Source organism: Peromyscus maniculatus, chromosome 11 (genome assembly GCF_049852395.1).
Source record: "Peromyscus maniculatus bairdii isolate BWxNUB_F1_BW_parent chromosome 11, HU_Pman_BW_mat_3.1, whole genome shotgun sequence".
NCBI lineage: Eukaryota > Metazoa > Chordata > Mammalia > Rodentia > Cricetidae > Peromyscus > Peromyscus maniculatus.
The window spans coordinates 69,333,678-69,353,165 of NC_134862.1; the positions used below are offsets into that span (position 1 = coordinate 69,333,678).

The window sequence follows — 19,488 nt, forward strand, 5'->3', positions numbered from 1 at the left end:
GGCCCATGGGGTCATTTATATAGGTCTGTGAGCAAAATAAGAAACTGTGACAGAGAACCAATATGAGAGGCTATGAAAAGCTGCAGTTTGTACCAGAAATCCAGGCAGCTAAGACTGCACTTCTAGAATACGCAGGAGAAGCTTAGAGAGTACTTTTTTGTTAACTTGAATACAGAACCAAAATTAACTAAAATTCCCCATGTATATTTCATATAGCTAGCTTTGTCTGTTTTTATACTCTGAGGTCCTAACTTCACTCTTTGGTTCTAGCCACACATTCACATCACGGCGAACATAACCCAAGCCTGCCCTACTGGCTCCCATCTAAATTGCCTCTGCTGCTTTCTCTCTTCTGTTACACTCCACAGCACTGTAATAAATATGCGTGGGACTTACATGTCTTGCCACTATGCTTTAAACACCAGGAGAAACCATATCTATTTTGCTCTTTATTGTCGCTGGCACCACAGCCACCCTGGGGACAGGAGCAATCTCTTAAGTGGTTAGTGACTGAATGGATGTGGCTTTCTAAGGAACTGGAGAAGGAGACTGCTTGCAGAGGAGGTGGCAAAAGGCCACAGGATGAGTTTAGCAGAGAAGACCCTGAGGCAGAGGAGAGGCAACTATCTGAAGAAACTGTCCTTAGCTGACAGTGGCCAAATGTCATCTAAGTAATCATGCACGTTGGCCAGGTGGCTTCTGTTTGTGTTTCGCCATCTTTTCCACAGGTCTAGATGGTTGAGCCAAAAGTTTGCTGGAAACTGGCAGAGAACTTCGACCCAGATTCTCAGTTTTCACTGCCTTCTAGTCCCAACACCCTATGCTCTAGGGGCCAGACTGTTTTCAGAGCATTCAGAAAGAACCACTGGGTATTTAAGGTGAAAAATTTCCTTAGGCATCTTACAGACTCAGGGCAGCAGGGTTGAGTGGGGTGTGGGGCTCTTAGACGGTATGCCTGTTAGGCATGCAGAGGCCCTGACTTCAGTTCCTATTGCTACAGAAGTGGGACTTAGTGGGGCATGCCAGTAATCTCAACACTCAGCAGGTGGAAGAAGGAGGACCAGAAGTTCAATGTTATCCTTGACTGCACAGTGAATCAGAGGCCAAGATGGCTACATGAGATACACACACCACACACACCACACACACCACCACCACCACCACCCTCCCCCCTCCCCACCTCTTAAAGACTCTAAAATTTATTCTGATGCATTAAATTTTAGGTGGGGAGGCAACAGTGATTGGCCCAGTAGGTAAAGGCACTGGCCACTAATCCTGACAACTTGAGTTCTATTCCTGGAACCCACACGGCAAAAGAAGAGAAAGCACCCCCACAAGAAGTCTTCTGCCTTCCACATACATGCTGTGGCACATGCACACCCCTATTTCAACATAAATCAATGAATAATTATAAAAAATATTTTCAAGTTTAGTGGAAAAAAATCAGAATTACAGGTAGACCCCAAAATGCAACTTGCAAAAACTGTAATTCATGAATTGTGGGAATCTCAGAGATTACAGGAATTCAATAATAAATTCTACAAGCTGCTATCCAGACATCTCAGGTGACTCACCAAGCAGACCATCCTCAAAGTGCCTGATAGGTGGTCACAGCATGACCAATCAGAAGAAATCAAAATATGCCTCCTACTGGGTCCAGCTCTACCTGAGAATATCAGAGTTCTGCCGATAAAAAGAGATGGCAACAGCTCCTTTTTGTCACAACTCAGCAAATGTTCATTTGCAAAGAGGACAATCCTAATATATGCACAGTATAAACTCTGAAATAATGTTCTAAAAATCTGATGTCTTCGCCGGGCGATGGTGGCGCACGCCTTTAATCCCAGCACTTGGGAGGCAGAGCCAGGCGGATCTCTGTGAGTTCGAGGCCAGCCTGGGCTACCAAGTGAGTTTCAGGAAAGGCACAAAGCTACACAGAGAAACCCTGTCTCGAAAAACCAAAAAAAAAAAAAAAAATCTGATGTCTTCAAGAGAGATACCTTAGCATTCTGTCAACGTGAACAGTAATGCTATGCAGACTTCAGTGGGAAGTTTAAGTCTTGTAGCATATCCAGCCATTTTCTAGTTTTGGAAACTATAAGGAACAGAAGCCCTTCCTTGTGAAATATTAAAAAAACATTTAAATATTTATGCTGAAGACCCTATAATTTTTTATATATGTTTTCTATTGGATAGTCATTGTTAGGCCATGATAGGTGGCTTTATATAATTGACTGGGCAAGTGTCCATGAGCCCTGCGTGTGTGGAGTTCCACAGTCTTCTAGGAAACTTTATTCCAAGGATCTACTCTATGTTAAACAGTGAAGTAGAAGTCATTCTCCTGCCTATCAAAATAAGACCAGATCACAAATGATCTGACTCCACCTGTAAAAATAGGTTTCTGGATTTCTATATACCCATTAATTCTATTCCTTGTTCAAGCAGGCATTGTCTAAAATATTTAACATGCATAATATTAAACAGAGATTTACTCAAACACTACCTGTGAACCCAAATTATAAAACCTTCATCATAATTTGATAGTCTGAATAGAACATTATCAAGTCTTTAGTTATAATGATTATTGATATTTGAAGTTTAAATCACAGTTGATGGCTTCTGTGACATAAATACAGGAGAGAAACAGTGACTGCAATGCCTACTTAGTCACAAATCAACCAGTGACCCAAACCAATGCTTGAGTAAACTGGGATGAGGATCTTTTTTTTTTTTTTCAGAGTTGAGGACTGAACCCAGGGCCTTGTGCTTGCTAGGCAAGCGCTCTACCACTGAGCTAAATCCCCAAGCCCCTGGGATGAGGATCTTATAAAAGGATTTTTGATCAAACTCATCAGGCCAACTGTCCAATTTAGAACAAAACAAAAGAATGCACACACTCTCAAGACCTGAGCTTCTGGCCCGTGGTCAGAAGGAACTCAGACATATCTCCATGGGAAAGCACTAATTTTATCTCTTCTTTCTTGTTCCTTAAGAGCACAGGAGAACAAAAAGGGCCTGAAACGACTGAAATGAAGATGTTTCTTTAATCGTTTCTAATCCCTGAGGAATCCTTATTTAATAAGTAGTCTAAGGCTGAGTTGTCAGAAGAAAAGAGTCCTTTGTCCGAGAGAAAAGCTGAGGTACCTCTGCTGCCCAGGGTATCCCAGACACCTAGCCCAGCAGTACAGTGACAAGGATAAGGAATTACTTATTTTGAAAAAAGTACCTAGCCAGCATTTATTTACTTTACACATCATCTCACATACAACCCACTTTCACATGTAGTAATGTTTGCTATTTTGATTACAGCACTGGATTCTGATCTACTGAAAGCAAAGGTCCTGGGCATACAGGAGGAGCAGGTAAAGCCAGTCTTCTCACTCCTAGGCTAATACCCTTCCCTGAAGAGCAGTAGACCAGAAGTCCGTGTGACAAGAAAAAACCTTCTGCAGAGGCAGAAACTGCAAAATCAGAAGTTCGGAGAGATGCATGAAACAGCAGTTTTGATTCTTTCTTCTATATAATTAGCTACAAAACAAAGGTTCTAGGATACCACTGTTTTAAAAGGCAGAGAGAGCCATGGATATATATAGCAAAGCAGGAAGGGAGAAATAAAGGCATGATGGACGTGTGTGTGTGTGTGTGTGTGTGTGTGTGTGTGTGTGTGTGTGTGTGTATACACATATGCGTATGTATAGAGGCCAAAGGTTAATCCCTTGTGTCTTCCTCAGAGCTTAACAATTTGTCTAGGAGGGCTAGCCAACAAATTCCAGATTTGCCTGTTTCCCTTCCCTCAGTGCTGGGTTACAGATGCACACTATCCTGGTTGGTACTGAGGACTCAAACTCAGGTTCTCCTGCTCGCATAGCAAACACTATACCTACCAGACCACATCACTTGCCCCTAGAACCCTTCCCAAAGGAACTGATTTTAATGTCCACAAGAAGTACAGAGGTACTCAATACTCAGTTTCAATCATTTCAGACTAACCCACAAAAGGGATTCTCTTGCAGATAAGATGACTTTTCAAGTAATATTCTCTTGTTTATAAAGTTATACATTCTTATATGAAATGTATATTATTTTTCTAGCCTCATTATTTTAAAAAAATTCCAAAAACATGTTTTATAGAAGTACTATCATTATATCATTTCTATATTTTATTTCTTATAAGTAATATTTTAGTAAGTAAACTTTCATATTCATTCTTTAAATCTCTACTTTTAAAGGATAACTTTTCAAGTTGAAGTATATCAGCTTTCTCATTTGTAAAGTGAGGGCTCTAAAATAATGCTTGCCTCAAAAGTTGAATTAGCACCAAGCAGAAATAACCATTCCACAAGATTAATGATGTGTGTGGGTTTCCAGACACAAAGACAAAATATGAAGCCTTATCCCAGTGGGTCCAGTGAGGGAGAATGTGGTGATATTGTGTCCCCCAATATACTGTGCACCTTAATAAACTTATCTGGGGTCAGAGAACAGAACAGCTGCTAGATAGATATAGAGGCCAGAAAATGGTGGCACACACACCTTTAATCCTAGCATTCCGGAGGCAGAGATCCATCCAGATCTCTGTGAGTTCAAAACTACACTGGAAACAGCCAGGCATGGTAACACATGCCTTTAATCCCAGGAAGTGATAGCAGGAAGCAGAAAGGTATATAAGATGCGAAAACCAGGAACTAAAGTCTGCTAAGCTTTTAGGCTTTTGAGCAGCAGTTCAGCTGAGATCCATTCTGATGAGGACACAGAGGCTTCCAGTCTGAGGAAACTTGAGATCAGGTGAGGAATTGGCGAGGTAAGGTTAGCTGTGGCTGGTTCTGCTTCTCTGATCTTCCAGCGTTCACCCCAATACCTGGCTCTGGGTTTGTTTTTATTTTTTTTTTTGGGGGGGGGGGTTTGTTTTTATTAATAAGACCTTCTAACAATTGGTGCTACAGCAGAACACTTTGAAAAGACCTGAGGCCTAGCATGAAAGAGCAGCTAAAACCCTAACAAAGTTGGGCATGGTGGCCCACACCTTTAATCCCAGCACTTGGGAGGCAGAGGCAGACAGATATCTGTGAGTTTAAGGACAGTCTGGTCTACAGAGCAAGTTCCAGGACAGCCAGGGCTACACAGAGAAACCTGTCTGAAAAAAATAAAATGAATAAAATTAAAAAAAAAATTTTAAAAAGACGTCTGTTATTGCGGGAAAAACAGTGAACTCATTTTGTACCAAAATTCATTAAAAAACAAATAAATAAAATAAAACACCAACAAAGAGACTGAAAATTGCCAGGCAGTGGTGGCGCACACTTTGTTCCCAGCACTTGAGGGGCAGAGGCAGGCATATCTCTCTCAGGTTGAGGTCAGCCTGGTCTACAGAGTGAGTTACAGGATAGCCAGGACTACACAGAGAAACCTTGTTTCAAAAAAACCACGAGAGAGAGGAGAGAGAGGAGAGAGGGCGAGGGGAGAACCAGGAAAGTGACACCCCCACCAAAAGCTGTGGCACAGCCAGCAAAAAAGACAGCTTTCCAAAGGAGTGAAACTGATAAATAATCTGAATTAGAGGCCTCAGAGTCACACTGAAATGTAAAACTGAGGCCCCTTCTCTAGGCAATCCATGGACTTTGGTATCCCTGAAGCTTTAGTTTTTCTTGTACTGAGGACTACATTCACCTTCCAATTTGTTCTCTATTCTGTCTTAGTGAAAAAGCAATGACAGACACAGTAAGAATATACAGACATCAGAGAGAGGTTCAAGGCCAGGCAGAGAAAGAAAAGACATAAATGACCTCAAGAGAGAGACTCGCTGACTGGGAGACAGAGGAAGGAATTCACTAGACATCTGCTTGTTAGGCACAGCTGATTTGTCCATTTTTGTTATTGCTAAACTGGAATCGTTGTTTCAGAAGCAGGTATCCATGTTGCACAGATGTCTGATCACCTCTCTGGTTACCAGAGAGACTGGTGGGTCAAGTATGGTGGTTTTCATTCTTATACTGAGTGATCAGGCAGGGCAAAATCTCAGAGGTTTGAAATTAATGTCCCTACTATCATATATATTAAAAAGTATTTGCTTCATGGGATTATCAGGAAGATTAATGGAGACAATACTTATAAGTTAATATGCACAGTGCTTAGCATACAGAAAGTAATCACTAAAATATAACTATTTGCTTAAGCATTATGTAGGTTTACTACAAACTACCAAATAACTTTCATTTTCTTTCTAGTTCATTTCACTGTATCCCCACTGAGCACAAACCTTCCATTTTCTTTACTTAGTTAACCATCTTAAGAAAATTAATAGAGAACAAATGATTCAAAATGGTAGAACCAGGGGGCGAGTACATGTACCCAGGAAGCGAGTATGTAAACAGAGACTTTCCCTTTAACCCTGCATTCCTGAGGTCATGCTGAACTGGCCCTAAGTGATTGGAGGCCTTCCTCAGCTCTGGCCCTTAGCCACATCCTTCTTTCCTGACTTCTATCAACTTCCAAATGGACTAGGAGGAATAGAATTTGTTGTTAAAGGAATGAAATGGTCCTCTTCTTCTACCTTCTAGTCCCTGTTCTCCAAGTAGCACAATTTGCTGTGGGATGTTCTGTATGTCCTGTGGGAGCCCTTCTTGGGTTCTTTGTGGCGTTACCCAGCAGGTCCGCATAGAGGATGATTAGGACCGTGGGCCTGAGTGCAGGTGTCTGAGATGGTCTGCACTTGGCTGTGCTGGGGGATGGTCTGTATGTCAAGTTGTTCTGATTGATCAATAAATAAAACCTGATCGGCTGTGGCTAGGCAGGAAGGATAGGCGGGACTAACAGAGAGGAGAAATCAAAGGACAGGAAGGCAGAAGGACTGACTGCCAGATGCCGCCATGACCAGCAGCATGTGAAGATGCCGGTGGGCCACCAGCCACGTGGCAAGGTATAGATTTATGGAAATGGACTAATTTAAGCTATAAGCACAGTTAGCAAGAAGCCTGCCACGGCCATACAGTTTGTAAGCAATATAAGTCTTTGTGTTTACTTGGTTGGGTCTGAGCGGCTGTGGGACTGGCGGGTGACAAAGATTTGTCCTGACTGTGGGCAAGGCGGAAAACTCTAGCTACAACAATTTGTTTTTGTTTGTTTGTTTTATTTTCAAAGTCAATTTAGGGGTTGGAAATGCAGTTCAATGGTAAAGTACTTGCCCAGCATACCCGAATCCTGTGGTTCAATCTCTAGCTTTGGGCAGAAAAAAAAAATTCAGATTTAATGCTGGTTCTGCCCAGCTTCATCCTGCCCTCTTATTATTATTTGCCTTAATAGTTAGGTTTTACCTCCCATATAAAAACTTCTGAGTTGGGGCTGGAGAGATGGCTCTGTATTAGGAGCACATACTGCTTTTGCAGAGGACCCAAGTTTAATTCCCAGCACCTACATGGCAGCTCACAAAGGTCCCTAACTATAGTTCCAGGGTATCCAACTTTTTCTTTTGGCCTCCTCAAGCACCATGCACACATCTTACAAAACATTTAAAAAATTAAAAAAAAATGAGTCACAAAATTAGATGTTTAAGATGGGAGATTTAAAAAAAAAGTTGTGCCAGAGACCATTTTAAGCTATCCTTTAATTTTAAGCAGAGTACATTATTAGTGAATTTGTGTTTAAATCCTATAACTATCCAGTCACCATACAGGCAATAATAATCTTTCAGATTCAAAAGTCTCAATTTTTCTGACATTGGTCTATTTTGAATATTTTCATTTTAGAAGGTGGAAAACAGCAGAAATTTAAAACTGTACATGAATTCTTCCATCTTAGCAATCATTCTGAAAATGCTTGCAAAAGAAAACAGGAAGTCCAAAGACTGTCAGCGAGGAACAAGGGAAGCCCAACAATCAAAGGGTTTCCTGGCAACAGCTACCAGGTAATGAACACACACTACTTGTCTTAGTTAGGTTTCTATTGCTGTGATAGAACACAGCAACCAAAAGCAACTTAGGGAGGAAAGGGTTTATTTCATCTTACACTTTCAGGTAATGGTTTACCACTGAGGAAGTTCTGGGCAGGAACTCAAACAGGGCAGGACCTGGACACAGGAGCTGATGCAAAGGCCATAAAGAAGTGCTACTACATACTGGCTTGCTCAGCCTGATTTCTTATACAATTCAGGACCACCTGTGCAGGACCACCCACGGTGAGCTGAGCCCTCCCATTCCCATCAAGAAAAATATAACATAGGCTTGCCCACAGTGGGTCTGTAGGCTTTTTTGTAATTGAGGTTCCCTCTTCTTAAATGACTCTGGCTTGTGTCAAGCTGACATACAACTAGCCAGCACACAACTGAAGGGTGTTCTGAATTCTTACATCACCCCTATGAGGTAGACACTTTTCATACCTCTAGACTGCCCAGGGTATACAGTTAGGAAGATTCCCAGAGGCAGTCTGTCTTTAGCCACTAAGATGCCTGTCAACTCAACAGTTCAGCTCTTCTTGAACAGTGCCCTTTGTTTTTCCTTCTTGTTTTGTTTGATGAGATAGTCTCCTATGTAACTCAGGCTAACCTTGAAGCTGAACTCCTGATCCTCCTCCTTCCACCTCTTGATTCCTAGGATTAAAGACAGTATTGGCACACCTGGCCTATCTCTTAATGTACGTTCTCCACATCTGATTCTACATGTCACAGAGGAGAACTACTACTATAGCAGAAAGAGGTCTCTAAATGTCAAAGTGGCATTAGTATACTCTTGCTGACTAATATTTTGGGGTAATTATACTGGCAGCTCTTGGTTTAGGGAAAGTACTGGCAGAGGAAAGACTTGCTATAGGATTTAAAGAGTATGTCGTCACAGAAGTTGTTTGGAAATAACCTTTCTCTAGGACTTGCATTTCCACTCTCTGTAATGAACGCAGGCCGTCCTTTCCTACCTGCCCCCACTCAGTCATCTATCCCACAGCTCACTCATGTCAAGAGTAGAGCAAGCACAGGGGAGGTGGTGCTCACCTTTAACTCCCCCAGCATTTGGGAGGCAGAGGCAGGTGGATCTCTATGACTTCCAGGCCAGCCTGGTCTACAGAGTGAGTTCCAGGATAGCCAGAGCAACATAGTGAAACCCTGTCTCAAAACAAAACAAAACAAACAAAAAACCAAACCAAAGCAAAAGAACAGGGCAAGCTTTAGGGAATACTTCCGGGGCACCTTGGTCCTCAACCTCAAAGAAGCTGTTATAGTATTTTTTTATTCAGTGAAGGACAAACTTACCTGATCCAAGTCATTCCGAAGAGCAATTTTGCTTGTCACTAGTTCATGGGCAAGGTCATCATTCTCTTGTTCCAGCCTCATGCTGGCTTCCTGTAATCTTCGGTTCTCCCTCTGAAGAAAAAGAGCAACAGCCAGAAGTACATATCAGTGCCTGCACATACGAGTAGATACTGGCGGGGGTGGGGGTGGGGGTGGGGCAAGCGACAGCAACAAAGTGAACTCTCAAAGGTGTAAGAGAGAAGGCGCAGTGGCACAGGAAGGCAGGATGCTGTCAGGGAAACAACAGTGAGTTTAGCCAGCAGTGCGGATGCGGTTCTCTACCAGTGAAGTTTAACAACCACCCCCTAAAACCTCCAGACAGAACTTCATTAGGTAAGATGCTCCACACAGAGCACAGTTGGAAATATGCTCCCAATTATGGGAGCTTTTCATATAGACCTAGAACACAGACACAAACAATTCTTATTTGAAGCATGCACAGTTTGACATCTAGAGAAAATAGTCTACAGGACACACAGAAATGACGCTGGTCTTTTTTTTTTTTTTTTTTTTTTTTTCCAAATTGCTTCTCTAAGATGAGGAGCCAAATGAATTGAAGCTGCTTAAAAACAGTAAACCCAAAATCAAAATATGTGGGTTCAAAAGGAAAAAAGAAGACATGTGAGTTTGTGATTCTCTACCAGCTGATTGTTGTATTCTTTATTTAAGATATATTTACTTCTTCACATACCTGTTTTTGTGTTACCGAGAGCAATGGGCCCTGAAAAGTACTTACTAAATGTTTATTCTGGATAATGATTCTAAATGATTCTGGATAAAATACAATATTGAGTTGTTTTTCTCCTACTTTGAACTCTCAGGAAAAGTTTGTTATGATGAATGAATTAAGTGACTTTTAGGAAGCAAGGCACCTCTCTACTAGCTGTGAACCGAGTATGCATGTCTATTTCAGAATAGCAGCTTGGTGCCTTATATCACACACTATCCAAAATGTTTTCTTTGTTACTGTTGATTGCAGGAGACTCCAAAGGGGACTGACAGGAAGAGCTTCAGTGTAACAAGCTCTTTCTGGTTTTAGATTTACAGCTCTGTCAGTGTTTTCTAAAAGAGTGGCAAACCCAGGCAAAGCATTGCAAAAACAGAAGACACGTGTATGTTCTGAAGATGGTATGGCATGGCACACTAGAGGTGGGGATTAATCACCTGTTGCAGAACAACATGGTGTTTCTTAAACAGAGAAACTAATCCTTAATAACCCACTGCCCTCTTCTGAATCCGGTCTATAAAACAGACAGTAAGAGCAAGTCCTGAGTCTTTCATGGAGACTGAGGACCCATAAACAGGAAGGTCAGCAGAGAAGTTGAATGGTAGACCTACACTTTGATGACGTCTTTTCATTTGGAAAAAATGGACAGAGACAGCTGGGGGATATAAACAGCCTCTTACAAAACATATCTACTAAAAGCAAAAGAGAAATTCTAAATTACTCAATACTTTAAAGAAAATTCATGATTGAATTCCATATATTAATACATACTAGACAAAATTTTCTAAAAATAGCTAGAAAATCCAATTTTTATAACAATATGATCAACAGATATCAGCTGTAGGCAGTAGGTTAGTTTTAGTATTATCTTTCTCTTCTTGAAATGTCCCCAAGTTTTCTAGAATGACTATAATACAATTAAAATAGGATTTAAAAAACTTTTGTTAAACTCCTTCAATTCAGAATTTCAATTCTACTAGAGGGGCTAAAACACTAAAATGTGAAGGAGGAGGAGGAGGAGGAGGAGAGGAAGAGAAGAAGAAGAAGAAGAAGAAGAAGAAGAAGAAGAAGAAGAAGAAGAAGAAGAAGAAGAAGAAGAAGAAGAAGAAGAAGAAGAAGAAGAAGATTTAAGTCTATTGCTAAACAAGGTCATTTTCTACATAAACCACACTGGACCTTTTCTAGTGACCAAGACACAATGTAACACCTGAGAAGTTCTTTGCCCTTTATGTTCCTGAAAAGACAGTGTTCCCTGGATAGGTAGGGGATCTTGTATTTGTTAAAAATCTGTGTTCCCACAGCTCCACTTGCCCACTGAAGTACACGGGTAATAGATATGAAAAGGCTTCTGAGGCAGAACCTCTGCTGATGGAACCCAATTTCTACCAGGGGCTGGAGAGTTTGTATTTCTGAGATGTCTATGAATTCTTTGCAGACATGACTCATGTGCTTACAGAAAACTCAGATTTTTAAAACATATTTCAGAAACTTTTTCAATAAATATCTCTTTGCCAGGAAACAACAGTAACGCAGTATGATTTCCACATCACATATTTCACAAGGCAGACTGCTTGGGTGGAGAAGAGATTTTTCTCATTTCTTGATAAATCCTTTCAAGAGGCCAAGATAAGACTTCTCCACCACCTGTTCCTGAGTTCCACGTCCTGTTTCTACTGAGACTGTGCTCCCAGAACACGAAGATAGAAAGTGCTTTCTCAACTATTATTTACATCATATTGCTATATTACCAGTTTTTCAGGTTGCTGCTATTGTGTTCAGAATGTGTTAACCTCCAGGTAGTCATATGATGTCCATGGGAAAGTTACTTACTCAAGTATTTAAAAGTAGTACCAGGTAGCAACTCCACTCTCAATAAAGCACAGGTCTGATGGATTATGTATTACAGAAGCAAGCTGTGAGTGAGCACAGCGGAAATTCTGACTAGAAACTTCTCCTAACTGATGAAACTTGAACCCTTCATCACAGTCACACAACCAAAGGGGTAAGAACAAGGGGGGCTCTGAAGAAGTGTCTGAGAGTCCCTGGGAAGCAGACTGGCTCATGAGGCATGCCTATTGGCTTTTGCTTTAGCAAGCAGCTTCAGTGTGGTGTCTGCAAAGCAAGCAGCACAGTGGGAAGTGTCAGGTGCCTGCTCTGCACTCACAGACGAGGGAAAGCAAGCTATGGGGCCAAAAATGCAGTATCATCCTCCAGAGGGCAATCCTGGGTAGCCAGAGGCATGGAATGCGACTGAGTACAACTGTGAGAGTCTGCTGCGGGGACAGGGATTTCCTGTGACGAACATGCCCAAACACACAAAGGATTAAAACATAATATAACCGCTTAGGTGTCTTTGTTAGTCTTCCCTAAGGAGCTAAAACTATTTTCAGAACTGACCACTTTGAAAACAAAATTTTTCTTAAAACTAGGGACAAAGTTGGGTTTGACAGTCTCGGTTCATTTTAAACCAAGGATCTGCCCAAGGGAGAGACCATGTAGTCAGCTGAGTAATTTCAGCCAGCGCAGATATCCACACAGTGGATGTTAGTAAGGACAGATGTGTCAATATCCCAGAGCCTGGAAACAAATCAGGCAGATGGTTCCTCTTGCCTTTCAGAAAAGATTACAGGAGGCATAGCTTATGTAACCTGCACATCACACTTCTGAAACATGCTCCATCTCACACAGCTGACACCATTTGAACAAAAACCATACAGCTTTCCTCAGTGCCTCCCTCCCTCCCTCCCCCCTCCCTCCCTCTTGCACAGGACTTGCACAACTGGGAAAGTTTGGTTAGTAACTTTTAGGAGGACGATACTGCATTTTTTTCAGAGACAGACACTAATACAGACACACACAGATTGAAAAAAAAAACAACTTACCTCCTCAAAGGTCATAGACCAACTACCGTTTTCAACCATAGGTACAAAGACAATTGAAAAAAAAAAAAGAGGAATATCCAGTGAAATTGCACACCTACTAATACATGTAGGAAATGGCAGTAACAGAAACAGACACTTGTTAATATTCTCACTGTTTGTTCAGAACGCCATATAGTGAAGTTCTCTCTGTGACTGCAAACATTCAATGGAAAAGTATACTCGAGGCAGCCAGTGGGCAAGTCTCAACTCAGGAGGACTCAGGCTTGAAAACTCCTCCCTCTCCAACACTGCTATTTGTAGTTTGCATGACTTATGAAAATGAAAATGCCGTGTGTGGAAATATTAGCAACTACAGATGACTTGTTGATTTTGTGTTAATGCTGGGTGGGAGGAAATTCCTCATAGGACAAGATCAGAAGGCTTGCAGAATAGTTCCTCTTTGAAACTGTTAAGCAGGGAAAAGCAAATGGGAAACTGCCTGTTTATTTCTGGATGCTGAAGTTTTTGAGAAGCCATTTAAGGGATGGTGAGGAGAAACCAGAGAAATGATAACTGGCAGGAAAAGAAAATGAACTCAGCTTTCAGGAAAAAGTGATGCGGAAGGCAGTGGCTATGTAAACCACACAATATTTTGGGTGTGTTGTCTGCTGCTATGATGAATTCTTGGCACAGGCTTTAAAAATATTTAAGGGTCAGGAGAAAATGTTTCTCTCACAGATCCAGCACAATTTTATTAGCAAGAAAACCATTCACTCTTGAAAGTTTTCTTTAAAAAAATGCTTCTTTTAATTTTTATTTTTTATGTGCATTGGTATTTTGCCTGCGTGTATGTCTGTGTGAGGGTGTCAGATCCTCTGGAACTGGAGTTACAGACAGTTGTGAACTGCCATGTAGGTGATGGGAATTGAACCAGGGTCCTCTGGAGGGGCAACCAGTGCTCTTAACCACTGAGCCAACTCTCTAGCCTTTGGACATTTAAAAGAGTTAATCATCAAACTTAGATTTTCAAAAGTCAGTTTTTTTTATCAACAAAGATGAAATGCTTAGATATCTATTTCACCTATAAATGAAAATTCAAGAGAAACCTCTGGATATTGGAAAATACTTAATGCTTTCTTCCTTTTCTCATCACATTCAATTTCATCTTTCTTACAGAAATTTAAACATTTCAAGTGTCAAACTAAAAATAAAACTTTGCAGAAGTAACTACAGGAGGCAAAACACTGTATTTCTTTAGGCACTACAAACAAACAAACAACAGCCCCTGCAAACTCAGGTGGTACTCTAGCAATGGAGAGTAAACATTTCAGCACCACAGGCCACATTTCCACGCTGAAATGACTGTCACTGTGTAGAACAAAAACAACACACCAGTCATCCAGATGTGGCCCACAAGCCATTGTGGCTTTCTATTCTAGCACACAGATAAAGTGGGTTATATAGTGAGTTCCCAGGCCAGTCTGTGTTAGTGAGAGACCCTGTCTTCAAAAATGGCACACAAAAAGTAAATAGTTACACATGATATAGAAACAAATTATTGTCATATAGTTTTCTCAACAATAACAGGAATAAAAAGTTTCTTTTTTTTTTCTTTTTCTTTTTTTTCTGGAGCTGAGGACTGAACCCAGGGCCTTAGTGCTCTACCACTGAGCTAAATCCCCAACCCCCAAAAGTTTCTAACAATACAAGAAAAACATTGGAGGGTGCTAGAGATCGATGATAGACCCAGTAAAAAATTCTCTTATGCTTAATATTTTTATAGCTCCACATGTGAAACGTGACTGAGTCAGGGGCAGCACCATTCAAAGCCATCTGCTCCTCCTTAGCTATATTCTTCAGCAGCTACAATAGGTAACAGTGTTATCCAGGCTCAGAAGAATATGGAACCTTCTCAAGTTTAACACAGTGATAAATAAATTCTGTTTATCACAAGCAAACAGGAACCATCCTCATGTCCATTACTACTCATTAAAAACACCTTAATTTATAGGGTATGTATTCCCCAAAGCCAACAACAGTTTCTATGATATGAAAGAAATAACACATATACTTATTTTCATTGGTAGAACATTTTTCAAGGATAAATTTACTTCTCTTGACATCCATTAAGTAAAGGCCCAAAACACTAATGTTAAATAAGTTAAATAAATAAATAAATAGAAATAAAATCACCACCTTCTCTTTTGCAGGTAAGAAAGAAAAATTTAGTATGATTTACAGAACTCATTAAAAGAATCATTTCTGGGACTGGAGAGATGCCTCAGCAGTTAAGAGCACTGGGTGCTCTTCCAGAGGCCCTGAGTTTAATTCCCAGCCACCACATGGTGGATCATAACCATCTATAACAGGATCTGATGCCCTCTTCTAGCATGCAGGTATACATGCAGAACACTCATACATAAAATATAAATAAACAAAAATTTAAAAAAGGAAACAATGTCTCTAAAAACAAAATAAATAATCCAACCCCCCCACAATCCATCATGCATGATGTGAAAGACACAAAGAATAGATAAAAAAGAATACAAAAATAATTAAAAATCTGTGCTATGCTCTTGAGAGTAACCATGGGCGTCATTCCAAAGATAAATATGTACAAAAACCATTGAGTAATAAGAAATAATAAGCAATAAAGAAGTCATCAAAAAGTGAAAAAAAAAAAGGAGAACCATTTCTATTTGAATTATATTTTGTTTAGCTTTGTATTGGTTTGGTAGGTTCTAGGGATCAAATCCAGAGGTGTCCCCATGCTAGGCATGCTCTTACCCACTACCTATGCTGTATGAATTTCATTTCGACTTTACAAAATTTACTATGTCTAACTAAGCTTGTGAAGGCAGTTAAACAGTCTATGCTTAACTATACTGAACAGGGCTATATATTTAACCTGTAAATTATACGTTTATGTTATTATGCATATCTTAAACCCAACAGTTTAAATAGTCTACATTCTTCCCAGGATCTCCCTCTACAGAACAGGCAGCCCTTCCTATGCTTTGGGAAATTCACTGAATTTAATTAATTACTTGTGTTTTTACAGACCTGACCCACATTGCTATCAGCAGCTCTTAATTAAACAAGAAAAAGTGTATCTTTTTTCCTTAAAGGTGGATGATGGCTGTAGTTCTCTAGAAGCTTCACCAGTTGACTCTATTACTGAAATTCTTTCCCCACAATGAAAGCAACCAGCCCTCCGTGTGGGATAAAGAATCTTGCTTTCTAACATTGTTATCTGTTTGGTGGGTTTGATTACTAATTTTAAAATGTTTTAAAACAAGATATATCTATCTATAAATGTGTATTTTCTGGGGACATCATTAGCCATATCCATAACTCACATTTTCTCCATTTGAACTCAATCAAATTTACAAATCAAAAGGTCAGAATATATAAACAAACATGACATTATTTAATCAGGTTAAGAAGCAGGAAAAAAGAGGTTTAGAATTAATGCTGTATATTTACTCTCAAGAAAAAAAAATCTTTCTCTTTTGGAGTCTTATGGAGTTAAACAGAAAGGCACCAATAAAGGCTGTAAGCAGTTTTTTGAGGGTTCCCTGGGTCTCAATACAAATTTGATGCCAGATTAGGTAGTGTGAATGTTTGTGCTTATTACTCTATGTGTAAATATATGGATAGGAACACCACATATCCTACTTAGAAATTACTGAGCAACACTAAAAATGAATGCACCATTTATATTGTTCAACAGTCATTAATTAGCTCAAATTTTGACGAAAGATCTCCTCTGCACAAGTATGACATCTATATAAGTACTCTCTTTTGACAGAAGCAACTTGGGGCTCACAGAAGAAATGGTGGGTGGATTGGGGATGTAGCTGATTCGTAGAATGTTTGCCTAGTGTGCAAGAAGTCCTGGGCTCAAAGTCCAGTTCGAAGCATCACATGAACAAGGAATGGTGGCTTTTACCTGTAATCTCAGCACTCAGGAAGTAGAGGCAAGAGGCTCAGAACTTTGACAGTCATCTTCAGCTTGAACTACACAGTGAGTTCAAGTCCAGCCTAGGACATGGGAAACACTATCTCACAGAAAATACAGTAGTTGGGGAAAGGACTTAGTTGGTAAAGTGCTTGTCATGCAAGCATTAAGGCCTGAGTTTAGGTCTTTAGCACCCACATTAAAGGCAAACAAGAAAGCAACAAACAAACAAACAAACAGTGTAGCTGTGTGTGAGCTCATTGAGTACCCAAATTAGTGAGCTTCAGGTTCTGTGAGAAATCCCATCTCAAAAAATAAGGCCGAGAATAACTGAGGAAGACACTGGACACTGACATTTAGCCTCCATGCCCATTTGCACATACTTGTATATGCACTTGCATATGCATATGCACACATACACACACATACCAAAAATAAAGAAAAAAGAGAAAGTAGAAAAGAAAGAGGGTAGTCTAAAAGTCAATATTCTGGAACATTTGTCTTGGATGAGGGTATAGATTTAATTTGCACACCATAAAATTATGTGCTTTTTGAAAAGGGATTGTTGAGCTATGGTCTCACTATGTAGCGTAAACTGGCTTCAGACTCTTGACCCTCTCTCTGCCTCAGCCTCTTCTGTTCTGGGACTGCAGCTGTTCATCACATGTAACAAAACGATGCTTTAGTATACAATTCAGTTACATGAAACTGTATAGCCATCACCACTACCGAATTGCTCAACATTTCATCATGCTTATAACTTTAAAATTATACCAACACCATTCCTTCTCTTTATTCATGGTTGGGACTGAGGTGTAGCATGTAATTAATCCAGTAATATAAACTGACAATATAATAGGCACAAAGAGCACAGTTAGATGGGAGGGCATGAAGGGGGATGCAACTGTTCATTGAACCAATGGGCTCACACGTGCTAGGCAAGTGCTTTACCCTTGAGGTATACCCCTAGGCCACATGTTTAGATTGGTACAGCAAAAAGTGTGACTGTAAAGAGCAACATTTGCCAGCTCTCACTTATGCAAAAGCCCTTTTTCAGTGCCATCAAGTATGGGAGAAATAATAGCACTAAATTGGAACAGTTTATGGTATGACATTTCTGGGTTTTGTTTTTGTTTTTAAAAACTCAGTCTTTCCAACTCTCTTGCCATATGGCAAGCTGGAGGTTGACATGGCAATTTATGCAAGATGGGTTCCAATGGTGAAGGAGAAATTGTTCCTGAACAGGTGTGAGTTCTCAATGTTTTCAAGATCTTCCCTAATAATGAAAAGTGCCTGTTCCCCCAAAGAGATCAGAAGATGCCAAATGTATTTTTAAGATACTTTGTTATATTAAGATAATTACAATTTATTTCCTTAAATGTATTTATTTCCTTCCTTCTTTCCTTCCTTCCTTCCTTCCTTCCTTCCTTCCTTCCTTCTTTCTTTCTTTCTTTCTTTCTTCCTTTCTTTTTCCATTTTTTGGAGACAAGGTTTCTCTGTGTAGCCCTGGCTGTCCTGGAACTTGCTCTGTAGACAAGACTGGCCTTGAACTTGGAGATCCACTTACCTCTGTCACAGGAGTACTGAGATCAAAGGCATGAACCACTATACCAAGCTGTTACTTATCTGTGTGTTATATGTGTAGGCACACATATGCCACAGTATGAGTGTAAAGATCAGAGGACAAATTTAGGGAGTCAGTTTTCTCCTCAACCTGTGGGTCCAGGAAATTCAATCAGGCCATCAGGCTTGGAAACAGGAGGTTTTACCTGGAAGAGTCATCTCTCCAGCTGACCTTAATTTAATTCTTAAACCAGATTTTTGTGTACCTCAAGGACCAAATCTGTTGATAGCTAGAACTAAAATAGTTGGCAATTACTAGCTTGAAATATAATTACAACTTGATTATAATTTCACCAAGTAGATCATTGGGGCTAATACCTAAACATTATTTAAAAGGTATAGAAATATTGATTACACAATATACTAGAAAGCCACTAAAATCATAACAAAGAAATAGTGATAGAGGGTGTGTGACATGTTCAAATAAAAGGCTACAATGGGATGAAGATCAGCCTGGAATACACAGTAAGAGTCTCTCAAAGTAAAACCAACCAACCAAACAAAAAAACCAAGCCCCACAGTACTTGAATCTAAAATATCTACTTTTAAAACAGTTGATTTTATATCAATAAAACTGTACAAATAATCTTACAGTTTATACATGATGTTTATACACATCTGCTTTGACAAAAAGGATGTAAGACACTGTTACAGTTGAGCTGTTTTACAGCCTCTTTGGGTTCAGTGAGGCATTTGTTGTTTTAGTTTGTGTTTTTAGATGGGGTCTCACTAGGCTGCTGGTTTCAAACTCCTGGACCTGAATGATCCTCTTGTCACAGAGAGCTATATATGTGCATACAACTGTGCTCAGCTTTTGACTGTAATTATGTAAGTTTGAGCCATTATTTCCTTCTCTTTTATCTGATATCACTTTATTCATAATATTCTGAAGATATGAATGATCAAACAATTAAAGGGCTTTCATTTGATCTTTAACAGTTCATCATGAGTCCATTCAAGCCTTTCTGTACCATAGGTCCGGCATTAAAACTGGATTTACTGAGAAGATAATAGTGGATAGTCATCAAACTTTCTCTAAGAG

General features: G+C 40.0%; 1 protein-coding gene across 12 annotated transcripts in view; it reads right to left on the reverse strand.

The window, feature by feature from the left end:
* Rabgap1l (RAB GTPase activating protein 1 like) overlaps positions 1–19,488 on the reverse strand; it is a 566,460-nt gene that overhangs the window by 18,232 nt on the left and 528,740 nt on the right. For 11 of the 12 annotated variants that reach the window (XM_042258403.2, XM_042258404.2, XM_076547797.1 and 8 more), the window contains one exon: positions 9,236–9,346. In XM_042258403.2, the coding sequence (XP_042114337.1) occupies positions 9,236–9,346 (111 nt within the window). Of the gene's footprint in view, positions 1–9,235; positions 9,347–12,883; positions 13,064–19,488 lie in introns of those variants that run through there. The other variant, XM_042258409.2, reaches the window with a different exon arrangement.